This window comes from Sminthopsis crassicaudata, chromosome 1 (genome assembly GCF_048593235.1).
Source record: "Sminthopsis crassicaudata isolate SCR6 chromosome 1, ASM4859323v1, whole genome shotgun sequence".
NCBI classification, from domain to species: domain Eukaryota; kingdom Metazoa; phylum Chordata; class Mammalia; order Dasyuromorphia; family Dasyuridae; genus Sminthopsis; species Sminthopsis crassicaudata.
The window spans coordinates 701,434,714-701,447,792 of NC_133617.1; the positions used below are offsets into that span (position 1 = coordinate 701,434,714).

Here is a 13,079-nt window from a genome sequence, read left to right on the forward strand (position 1 = left end):
GGTAGGTTCCCTAGAGGAACTAGCATAGAACCAGATTCTCAAAGATGTTGAAGGCTCTGCTGGAAGTTCTCAGTGATATCTCACCATATCATGGAAGTTAGTCTGGGCTCTCAGAGCCTAGGGGAGAAGAGCCCAAGCTCCCATAAGTCCTAGCAAGTTGGAAAGATTTTGAGGATAGCTTCAGTTGCAAAGGCTGGTCACTAGGAAAAGGGGGCTCTAAGACTATCTTCTCAGTTTTAGAAGGGCTGGGACCTGCTTCTCTGATGAAATCATAGTTACTCCAAGTTAAGGAAGATTGGGAGGGAAGTGGATCTGGAGTGGAGGGAACTCGGAATAAAATTCATGGGGTCAGAGAACCCTTGGGCAAATCCTTCATTCAGAAGGAATCAGGAACTGACTGGAATATTTTTCCTCTCTTTCCCCCAGCAGAATCCTCAAAGTGGTGGCCAGGGTGTGAAGCATCAGCTCCTGAAGGTGGTAGAGCACATCTTCCAGTATCAAGTTCTCCTCACAGGTGGGCCTGAGGGACTCACCAGAGATGTGGGCATGGCAGGCTGGGATGGGCAGAGGATAGTTTTGCAGGCTGGGAGGGAGCATTGTGCGTGGAGGAAAGTAAACTTTGTCATTGTCATTGGGAACAGCTTTCTGCTTTCTGAAAACACCAGTGAAATATGAAGTCCAGCAGTATAGCAACAAACTTAAGTGGCTTGTATTCAAGGGTGATGATTATAATTAATGATTATAATTAACATTTTTAAAGTGTTTAAGATTTGTAGAGTGCTTTATATGTGTATGTATATGTAATATATACATTTACATATGCACATATGTATAAACATTTCACAATTACATGTGCAAATAATATATAATTTCATAAGGACATTTCCTATGTTATAGTACACATATTATAGTTTATATACACATGTTATGCATATTATAACATGTTATATATTATATATTATGCATATATTTTATGTATTTATAAAATCTCACTTGATCTTCATAACAACCCTTTGAAATAGTTGCTTTTATTATCTTCATTTTATTGAAGGGAAATTAAGACCGAGAGAAGTTCAATAAATTGCTTAGTAAACAAATATCTTGGGCAGAATTTAAACTCAGGTCTTCATTCCAAGTCCAGCATTCTGCCTATCACACCATAAGTTTTGAGCTTACTCTTCTTTCTCCATCCTTTCCCATAAAACTCTTGAGTGCTGCCAAACCAGATTAAAATGTTTAACAAAATAAATTAAAATACAATATAGTGTCAATTTGTGGTTTTCTAATATGGCGTCCATTGTATTGGAACTGAATCCACTGTATCATACCACCTAACTGCAAAATGATGCTTCCCTCCTGCCATAAGTTCCATGGAGCTCTCTGTCTGACCCTGCTCTAGGAATGATTTCAGTAGGAGGAAAGAGATTGTCCTGGGGCTGAGCAAGGAAGAGAGAGTTGGCTAATACCATCTGGGATAGCTGAGAAGAGCTCAGGGAACATGTGAGGGGAAGGGAAGATCCAGCATAAGAACTGTGCCCCCTCTTTGTTCTGAATCATCAATAAGCTGTTAGGAGGATAACCGAACTTGGTGTAAGGATCCATTGTCAGTCCCCCATCTGTGCTACTCACTGGAGCCTATGAACCCCAGAAAAAAAGTACCATTCAACATCATGGCAGACTTGATAATTTGAATTGTGCTACTGGGTATGTGAAAATTACAATCAATTCCAGGTAAAATTTAATGTCTAGATCTGCCCTATATTATCCCAATGTGTTTTACTGAAAGAAAAAAATTGCATTTCACCTTTATTTATGAATATGAGCAATTACATAGCACTTTATGATTTATAAAATCCCATTTCCACAACAACCTGGTGAGGTAACTAGGATAAGCATTGTTTTCCCCACATTTTAGATGGCAAAATTGAGGTCCAATCTCCAGAAAAGTAAAATATCTTGTCTATGATCATACAAGTAGTTAATTTAAGACTCTGGACTAACTTAACTCTAGCATTTCCCCCTATTTCACAAGCCAGAAACCAGAGTTAATTCCTGGCCAGAAGTAGCCACAAAAAGAAAAATTAAAATCCAGATTCAAGGAAGCTAAGACATGCTTTAGGAAATGAAGGCCATTCTGAAAACATTAAGAGCAGAAAAATTCTCTTCTTGACTCATTCTGGGCATACAGAAGCTACTCAATGAAGTTTGTTTTGGGATGATGACATCTGCAGAAGGAATGACCAGTGGTGATGGGGATGATGGCGAATGTGATGAGAATATTAGGGAGTAATAATGGATCTGCTCATGATAGTTTTATGAATGATGGTGATGGGACTGGGGTTAATCATGGCAGTAACCATGGCATGCCAAAATGATGGTGAAAGTCATGGTAATAATGGGTTTGATAGTGAGCAGGATATTAATGGGGGTGTGATATGATGGGGGTGGTGAAAATGAAGATGGTGAACATAACATGGTGATGGCCTAGTGATGGTGATGGTGAATGGGATAAGGTGGTGATGGAATGATAATGGGAGGAGGTTGGTTTTGTTAGTGATGCTGATGAGCACGATGATGGTGATGGGGATGGGGATAATGTCGTTGAGGATGGCCACAATGATAGTGATAGTGACAGAGTGAGACCAATGGTTATGACACTGATGGTTACGGGGAGGACAATGGTACTGATAGTGTCTCTCATATGGATCATGTTTAATGGCTTGTAAAGTGGTTTTTGCTGCTGCTGACCATGGTGTGACAGCAATCACGATGATGGGGCAATGATGAAACAAATGACAGAGATGATGGGGTGAGAACATAATACTGATAACTGAGGCGAGTAGAGATTAGTTTTTAATTTTTTAACAAGGAGAGTTTAAGCTAAGTGACCTAATGGGACTACAGTCCAAAGCATTCGGTACAGAGGCAGAGAACTTATACATAGGGTTTTAGTTAACTAAGGTTTGCAAACAGAATACATAACCCGTATATACAATCTTATAGGGGAAACAAAAGCACATAAGAGGGGCAAGGACACTGGGAGGGTGGACGAACCATAATTCCAGGAAAGGATCAAAACTTAATCCTGACAGCATAAGAATCAAGATGAGAAGGTTGAGGACAGGAGACAGCAGGGCATGGGGCAGTACTCAAAAGGAGGGGGAATCATCTTAGCAAGGCTAGAGATAAGGCACCTGGGCATGTATGACACAATGGTATGTAAAGGGAGTCAGAGCTTCAAAGCTTTTCCTGGCTCTTTTCTGAGCTCAATTTTCTCAGTCCTAATTGCAAGGAAGGGGGGTGCTTATTAACCAGGGTTCAACTAGATAGGGGCAGAAGAGGGGAAGGAGGCTAAACTCTGGTAATGATGATCAGGATCTTAATGCTGGAGGACTGAGAATGGTGTCAGTCATCTAATGGAGGTCCCAGCACTGATGAAAATGGTGATAATGGTGCTAGGTGCCTATGCTAATTTTCTAGGCTAATAAAAATGGGAAGTTTGGATATTCCATTCATACTATACTTACTTCCTTCAATATCTGTGATCTCATGCCATTCCTCTCCCCTTCTCTCCCCATTCAGAAGACTATAGGAAGCAAGGGCTTCTGTATTTTTGTTTTGTATTCCTAAGACAACTCTTCGCACAGAGTAGATATTTAATACATTCTTTTTTTTTCCTTGAGGCAATTGGGGTTAAGTGACTTGCCCAGGGTCACACAGCTAGGAAATGTTAAATGTCTGAGACCAGATTTGAACTCGGGTCCTCCTGACTTCAGAGCTGGTGTTCTACCCACTGTATCTCCTAGCTGCCCCTTAGTATATTCTTCTTGAACTGAATTGAATTCTATCCTTGAAGTGGAAGAATTCAGTTGTCTTTGAATGTCTGCTCTGGATGAGAATATGGGGTTGCTGACTCTGGGTGATTAAGCTTACCTGGGAAGTAATTTTGTGTTTTGGTTCTCATTCTCCCAATAGATTATTTGAATAACCTTTGTCCAGACTCAGCAGAATATGAAAATACCCAAGGTAAGTACAGGAGACTTAGTTCTGGTTAGAAATAGATCAAATCTCAATTAACCTGACATTCCCTCCTAACTCTTATGAATTACAGCATATCCTTCTTGATGAAACACATGGGGAACCTATGAAATTACTAGCTTCTGGTCCCCAAATTATTCCTCACAAGCTTTGCTGATCAGGGGACGATTATGAACCGATTATAGGGAATTATGGAAAAATCTCAAAATTCCCAAATGTGGTTGGATTGGAATGATTTTCAAGCCCAAAGAAGAGAGAGTCATGGCCAAGACTTGGGGAGAAAGCAATCTTGAACCTGGAAAGCTCTATTACTGAAAAACAGGCAATTTTCCTCCTATTCCATAGCAATATCTAGCTCATGTCTTTAGCACGATCTCATCATCTGGTGCTCTCATCATCTTCTCTACCTGAGTTGCCCAAACCTTACAGGTTAAGACAATGTTAGAGACTAGTCAGACTCGGAAGTCTCCTTGAATAGATAGGGAACTTTCTGAGGGCAGAAAGCCCTTCTCTGGCATTCTTCCTGTCTGGGACCCTCCTGGGACTGCACATCCCAAATTTTCTGAGCCAGAGAATTCTGTCATGCTCATCCAAAAAGCACTTCCCACACACCCACAAGCACTGGGCACTGAAGGGATTACTGAAGGAATATAATGTCCCTTAATGGAGACATGCAGCCTTCTCTCAAGGAACATTTTAGTAGTAGAGACCAAGCATCCCTTCAGGAAGGATAAAGGAACTATAAAAGTAAGTGTGTACATATGTATATAAGTGTATACAAAGAAGGAAAATGAAGTGAAAATGTTTCCTTGTCAAGGAAGAATTCAAGGAGAAAATAATGCTTGAGAGAAATTCAAAAGGCTCTCCTTTACTGATCCTCCAAAAATATTTTATGTCTGTCTCAGCCTCCTCATAGAGTATTAGTCCAGAGCTTGATTCCTAGGAATGGGTGCAAGCACTCAATGGCCACGCCCAAGAGGACCACCATGGTATAGGCCCAGTAAGGGGCCCCAAGCATAAAAATCACAGAAGAGCCCAAGGCAGGCAGGCCACTAGTCAACCAGGATTACTTTAAGTTCTTTGTTTAATATATTTTTTCACTTAAGAGTATTTTTTCAAATTGCACATATAGTTTTCAACATTCATTTTTATAATATTTGAGTTCCAAATTATTCTCCCTTCCTTCCTTTCTTCCTTCCTAAGATAGCAAGCAATCTGATATAGGTTATATATTGTGTGATCATATTAATCATATTTTTGCATTAGTTATCTTGTAAAAGAAGAATCAGAACAAAAGGAAAAAACCAAGAGAAAGAGAAAAAATGTGAAAATGGGCTATTTTGACCCGCATTCAGTCTCCATAGTTCTTTCTTTGGATGCGGATAGCATTTTCCATCATGAGTCTTTGGGGATTATCTTGGATCACTATATTGCTGAGAAGAGCTAAATCAATCATAGTTGATCCTCACACAGTATTGCTGTTACTGTAGACAGTGATCTCCTTGTTCTGCTCACTTCCCTCAGCATCAGTTCATGTAAGTCTTCAGGTTTTCTGAAATGCACCTGCTCATCATTTCTTATAGCAGTATTTCGTTTTAATCATAGACCACAATTTGTTCAGAGACTCCGCAGTTAATAGGCATCCCCTTAATTTCCAGCTCTTTGCCACCACAAAGAGAGATGCTATATATATTTTTTACATGTGGGTCCTTTTTTTCTTTTTTAAGATCTCTTGGGATACAGACCTAGCAGTGGGATTGCTGGATCAAGGGGAATGCACGGTCTTACAACATTTGGGTCTAGTTTCAAATTGCTCTCTGGAATGGTTGGATGAGTTCAAAACTCCACCAACAATGCATTAGTTCAACCAGTAGTTTTCAAGCACTCTATATGTGCCAGGCACAGTGCTAAGAATACAAAGAATATTGAGGATGAAAAGAAAAGTAAAAGGCAGTTCCGGCTCTCAAGTTGCTTCATCTCTAATGGATTTAGCCCAAACAGTCCTGTCTCGAGGCAGAGACATTGAGGGCTATTGTTGTTTTCCATGAAAGGGAGAGGCAGAATAATGACCCTTGGCTTGCTTAATAGTTAGGGGGTTGTTAAGTAGGTACTGTGCCCCTTTTACCTCAGAGAACCCACTTTCTTCTCCCTTTCCTTCCTCAGATGCTCTGGCCCTCATCTCCAAAGTCACAGATCGAGCGAATGACAGCATGGAGCAAGGGGTAAGTCCTAGATGTCTCTGTCCATCCTCCTGGCAAAATTTCTCTTTGAAAACAAGATGATGGAATGGTCCTGGCAGTCTAGGGTTGTAGCTCAGGAGAACAAGGAACTCCTCTCTGGAGGTTGAGTGATAAGTTGTTGGGCCCTCTATTGCATCTATCCCTCCCACAGAGATAGAGTTTCAGATCAGTTAGTCAAACAATAGGTTTTTAACTGAGGACAACCATGGGCAAGGCACTGACCTGCCTAGCCAGGTTCATAGAGATATATAAAATGTGGGCCCTCCCCTCAAGCGGCTTTTACTACATAACTAACATTTATGTGGTGTTTTAATATTTACAAAATATTTTTACATACAGTATTTCATTTGATTCTTACAACAAGCCTGTAAAGTAGGGGGCTATTATTAAGCCCATTTTATAGCCCTGGGTTAGCTGGCCCTCTCTCCTCACCCCAAGGACATGATTCTCCTGCTCTCCTGACCGCAGAGCTATCCGGAGGGCACACAGCTCTGCCCAGTGACCCCTTCCTGCTGAGAGATTAGCTGGACCTCGGGCCCTGCAGTATTTCTCCAAGATTGGTCTGGATGGCCTTGCCTCAGTCAGCGGCTAGAGGTGTCCAAACTCCACGGGATGCAGGCAAAGGGAGCTGGATGCTCCCAGCTCTCCAAAGTCACAAACTCCCACTGACTGCAAGCATTTGGGGAACAGATGGGATGCCTCCCTTCATCCCCCTGAGCCTGAAATGCACTCTGGGAATGGATTTTCCCCATTAAGAATCAAGGCCAAGAGACCGCCCCTCTCCCTTACATGAGGGCAAGGACGCCAGGCAGTGTCCCCAGAAAGGGTGCCAGGGTGGCCGGCGGCTAAACGGCTCTGCTGGCACTGACCCTGGCTGACAGTCGAAGTTTCTCCAGGAAACAAAAGCCTCCCGTTGTCCTCCAAGCCAGCTGTGCACAGCTGGGAAGTCCCTCTTCCCCTCCCTGGCCCCAACTCTCTAAAATGAACGGTTCCTCCACCCCAGCCCTCCTTTGATCTGTCAGCAGATCTGCCCAGCAAGACGGGCCAGGTTTTGCAGATCCTGTTAAAACACTTGTCTCATTGGCTTCCCCAGGCAGCTGATTTCACAGGCTACATTCTGGTCTTTCTCAAAGGTCTTTGGGCCTCCTGGGCAACTCCCCCTGGCTTCAGAGAGGTCAGCTGGCCAGCTGGGAAGGCTAAGACTGCCTTTGGGGTCCTTTTTGTCCTTCTTTTTCTGGCACTGAAACCACAGCCCCCTCAAATCCCCTGTCAGATCATGGCTTTAGAATGGTTCAGCCAGAAGAGACCTTAGAGGTCATTTTATAAATATGATAAGATTTAAATTATTATAATAAATAATAATTAACATTATAAAATATAATGTTAATACCAATATGTAAATATAATATATAAAATATTAATTTATAAGTTTTTATAAAAATAATAATTAGCATTAATTATACTGCCCTCTATGTGCTAAGCTCTTTACAAATATTGTTTCTCTTTCTAACAACCCTGGGAGGTAATTGTTATTAGCATCTCTGTTTAACAGGTGAGAAAACTGAGGTCTGCAGTAGAAAGAGGCAAGATTTGAACTCAGATCCTTAAATTTCAAAATTAGCTCTCCACTATATCCCACTGTTTTCCCAGGGTTCAAGTGCCTGTTCTTCCATTTACATCCCTGGTGACCTTCATCACTCTGGGACCCAGTTTCTTCATCTGTAAAACTAAGAGTTGTTTTCTGAGATTCCCTATCATTCTGAAGATGTGATGCTATAAATCAAATAAACTTTATATCTGTGTCTCTTTTACCCTCTCTCCATTCTAATTTGCCCATCTGTGAAATCTACACTACTTTCCTTGAAGATTTATCACAAATATTAAAAAGATAATGGATATTTATCCCTGTCATATTGACAGGCCAGGGCAAAGGTTACTCAGCATAGCCTCAGAGGGTCTGCTTCTGGGGCCCAGCTGGGGTATGAAGGGCCAGCTATAATTCTGGGTTAGGACAGAGGCAGAGGCCCACTGATGGCCTGGCCAGTACTGATATCAGCCTCAAGCTCCAATTTAAATCTCCCTGACTTTCCTGGGGACTCATATATTAACCTTGAGTTATCATCCGGTCGGGACGGCCAGCATATCCAACCTCCTCATGGCCTCATCCATCATATTATAGGAGTTCCTTCAGAGGAAAAGACCTACATCCTCTTCCTTTCTGCTTTCCTCCTTTGCACCCTTTCTCTCTCCATTCCTTCTTCCATTCTGGTTTCTCTTTAACCTGGGAAGTCCAGTGTAAGGGAAACACAAACACTAAATCAGTGTTAGGTTCTGGACCTGAGTTAGGAGACAAGTTCAAGTCCTAAACCTGTCAGAGACTTGTGTTATTTTAGAAAAATCCCTCCTCATTTGGGGTCTGAGTTTTCTTCCCTGAGGAGGGAGAGAAAAGGAGGACATTGGAGGTAAACTCTGAGGTCTCCTTCAGTGCAATTCTGTTCCTCTCTTTTGTCTTGGCTGAATTTATATTTACACACACACACACACACACACACACACACACACACACACACACACACACACACACTCACTTATGTTCCATTCCTCCCTCCATCCACTCACATTAGTCTGCAGCAGATGTCACTTTAAAAACTTGGTCAAGTCCTTCTAATCAGTCAATCAACAAACATCCATTAAGTGCCAGATACTTGTGCTGAGTGCTGGGGATAAAAATACAATAAATGAAATAATCCATACTGTGAAGGGGCAAAACTTCTAATTAATATAATAAAGAGGCTTGAAGGAGGGGTAGGGCAGTATTTAGCCATTGCTCATACCTGTAGGGCTGCTCATTGAAGCTGGAATCAGGAAACTTGAGTTCAGGATCCAGTTATACCATAAACGCAAACCATCTCTGAGCCTCAGTTCTTACCTGTAAAAGACTCTTATGAGGATCAAATGAGAGAAAGGCTGTGAAGGGCTTTGGAAAATATAAATTGCATTTCAGACATGGGAAGCTTATGGAATTCCGAGAAGCACTGACTGCTCTTGCCTGTCTTCAGCAGCAAGACAATCTTGGTGCTTCCTAGAGAAGACCACTTTAAAATGTCCTTGCCACCAACCCAGCATTACTCTGTGCTCATGTCTCTGGGCCTGGAGCATCTGTGTCCTATTAACCAAGTTCTTAAGTAGTTTCTTGAGTTATGGAATCCCTCTTCCCTTTTTGTCGGCTTCCAAAGCAGGGGAGATTGGGAAGGCAGGGGATGGGAGGAGCAAGGCTGAGAGGGACAGAGAAGGAGGGAGATAGAATGGAAGAGGGAAGAAAAGAAATCAAATCCACATGTGGAATGCTTCAATGGCCAAGGGGTAGGAGGAGGAGGAGGTCCATGAGCTCACCACTCTTGGGCTTTCCCTTCAGCCTCCTGGTTTCCTTAAGAAATTGGACTTGGCAGAGAACTTGTAGGGACCCATCATGCACCACGTTTTATCACTGGGGCAGCCTTACCTGGTGACTTTCTGCCAATTCTGAGGTGACTTTTCTTCTATTTTACATGATAGTTCCTTACCCAATAATAATTCCATGGGCTTCTAAGAGGCTTTCTTCCTTCCTTCCACCATCCAAATGTTGCCATACCTGTCTTACTGCTTGTTATCTCCAGATTCCCGCCTCCATTCCTCCGAACTTCTCAAACCTGGTCACTCACCCTCTCTCCTCTCCTTTCTTTTCATACAAGCTAAGGATTTTACTTGTTCCCTTAGTTTCATTCCCTTCTGCCTTTTCTAAACAATTTTTTTTGATGTAATGAACTCCCAGATGAGCAAATTCCCTCTACCAATACAAATTAGCTTCTTTGCAATTTATAGTCTTGGAGTTACCTCAATATATAAATAAATTCAAGGTAATTTGAAGAAGAGATGAGCACTAACAACTGAAAAGATCAGTTACCAGTTTATATCTATTTCCCCTTAATCTCATCTTTCAAATGGATCCATTTTTATTTTTTCCTCATTGCTACCTTATTAATATGGACAATTCTCATTGTCACCATCCTCAGTACCATTTTTCTGGACTTTACAATAAACAAGGGTTACATCCACTCTCTCCATTCCAATACACATACCTCTGAAGCCACTTCTTAAATAACCTTTGTTTCTGCATTGATCTGGTTATTGTCATTCCTCTGCTCAAAAGTCTTCGGTGACTCCCTACTACCTACCTAATAAAGTTCATTCTTCTTTCCCTGACATACAAAATCCTCGTTAATTTAGCAGCACCCTACCTTTCCAGCTTTGTCTCATACTGTTCTCTCTAGTTTATACCCCAACTGAATTAGACTGTTCCCTAAATATGCCCTATACTTTCCTATCTCTGGGCCTTTGTTCAAGATATTTCCTATACATGGAATGGCCTTTCTCTCACATGGAATCATAAGGTAATAAATTTAGAGCTGAAAGAGATCTTGGCCAACATTCATATTGTAGGAGAACACAGAGGCCCAGAGAAATTAAGGGATTATCTAATCTGGTACCTGGGTACCAGACCTAGGATATATGAACCCAAATCCTCTTGTTCCAAACCCAGTTTTCTTTCCATAAAACCTTGATTTTTTTTTCTTTAAAGCCCAAATCTTATGCTACATGCTGTTATTACTGATATCCTCCCTCATACCTGAAATTGTACTTAATGTCCTGACCACATAATATTACAGTCACCAGTTTTTGTACTTTATTTCTCTATTAGACCGTAAGTTTCATAAGAGCAGAAACCATGTTTACTCTAAATTTTGTATCTACCCAAGTGGCTAACATAGTCCTTATTGGGAATTTAGATTAATATGATTTAGAACTAGAAGTCTTTGAGATAATTTAGTACAACTATTTCATTTTACAGATGACAATTCTGAGGGCCAGTCAGGCCAAATGACCTAGATGAAGTCAAAGGCTACAAATAAGCAATTTCTAATTCTCAACATTAGTAAATATTTGACGAAGAATCTGTGAGTTTCTCTTGCCCTCACTCTGTTTTATTCTCTCCCTTTCTCTGTCTCTCTTACTCTCTTTGTCTCTTTCATATCTGTAGAGATAGATAACTATATCTGGATTCCTATACATTTTTCTGTTTCTACATCTACTCCTTCCTATTCCCATCCTACTTCTGTCTTCATCTCTGTATCCTGTCTTTATCTCTCTCTGTTTAGCAGAGAGTATCTATTTTGAGCTCTTCATGGTTACTGATTTCATGGCCTTTTGGCCAGGAGATTGGGTTTGAGATTTTTGGAAGAACAGGCCAGATAGCATAGCTTTCTATCCCTTGCCTACCCATCTGTCAGCTCTTGCCACCATTGGTGACTAGCCTCTCCATCCCACACAATCTCTCTGGTTGGTTATCAGGGCAACAGCCCAGTAAGATTGGCTAGTCAGCCTAGTAAAGTTGGCAGACTAGCAGTCAGGGCCTGAATTGAAGGTAGGACCAATTCACCAATCCCTCCCCAAATCCTTTTCCAGCAGCCATACCATTACTTATATATGGAAAAATCCTCCTTGCTCCACCCCCATCTCTTCCTGGGAAAATCCTATTCTAATTCAAATAGCATCTCCTCAGAGAAACCTCAGATTTCTTCAAGCTGAAAGTAATTTCTCTACCTCTTCTTCCTTAGAACTGTGCTTACAGTTCCCTCAGGTTATTAGTTATCTCCTTAATTGTATTATGCTTAATTATGTACAAGTCTTATCCTCCCCTAGACTGTGATCTCCACTAGGGCAGGGACCAAGTCTTAATCATCTCTTTCTCCCTAGTTGTGAACGGAATACTTGCAGGTTCTCAATAAGTGTTGATTGGATATGTACATGGATTTAAAAAAAAATGAGGAAATGAAAAATATCAGGCTTCTCCTAATCTCTCTGACCCATTTAAAGCCTCTACTCCTGTCTCGCCCTCAGGAAAACCTCCAGAAGTTGGTCCACATTGAGCACAGCGTCAGAGGCCAGAACAACCTCCTCCAGCCAGGAAGGGTAAGCACAGTGGGTGAGGCCCCTGATAAGGCCATTGTTTGGGGGCCAGTTTTATTTTGGATTAGTGCAGGGTGAGACCTCAGCCCAGCCTGGCTACAGGTGGTGTTTACTGGCCCAGGCTAGGCTGGGCTCTGGGCCTGGGAAGGAGGGAGAGGCCAGGACCTCTTGTTCTACCTGGCCCAGGGCCAGAAGCTGAGGGCAAAGGGCCTGGGCTGGTGGCTTGTCTTATTCCCCAGGGTCAGGGTTGGTACCCATGGTCATGCGTCATGTTTCCATAGGAAGAAGCATCCATGCCCTGTGAACAGTCCTCCACTTTTAAAGGAGTCGATGTGTGTTTTTGTCTCAGAGTTCAGAAGAGGCACCCCTCCTCTTGAAGAAGAGAAAATCAATTGGTTTTAGCAGGAAAAGAAGGGGAACATTCTCCCCTCCAAAAAAAATCTTATGGAAAGTCCCTGACCAAAAGAAAAAAAGAGGTCTCCTGAGAGCTGCTCATAAGTATAAAAAAATTGGTTTATTTTTAAGGGAAAGAAATCCACCTGGTTTTAATATTATGAATAATGAGCATAAAACCCTATTGACAAACAACCATAAACAATGTCATTTCCATATTATTGCCAATTAAGGAAAAGAAGCTGAGAGAGAAAATAGAAGGTGGTGCTGGCAGGGTTATATTTGGAACTAACATTTATTCTTTTTCTGAGCCTTTTTCTTAAATCAAATCCACGCATTGGCTCAATTAGAACTCAGTAGGGGTGAGCAGAAAGAGTACTGGATCTGAAGTCAGAGGACCTG

General features: G+C 41.7%; 1 protein-coding gene across 1 annotated transcript in view; it reads left to right on the forward strand.

Annotated features, from left to right (window-relative positions):
* FGD5 (FYVE, RhoGEF and PH domain containing 5) overlaps window positions 1-13,079 on the forward strand; it is a 176,027-nt gene that overhangs the window by 140,180 nt on the left and 22,768 nt on the right. The window contains 4 exon segments of the mRNA XM_074283826.1: window positions 427-514; window positions 3,976-4,026; window positions 6,202-6,260; window positions 12,216-12,287. Of these exon segments, the coding sequence (XP_074139927.1) occupies window positions 427-514; window positions 3,976-4,026; window positions 6,202-6,260; window positions 12,216-12,287 (270 nt within the window).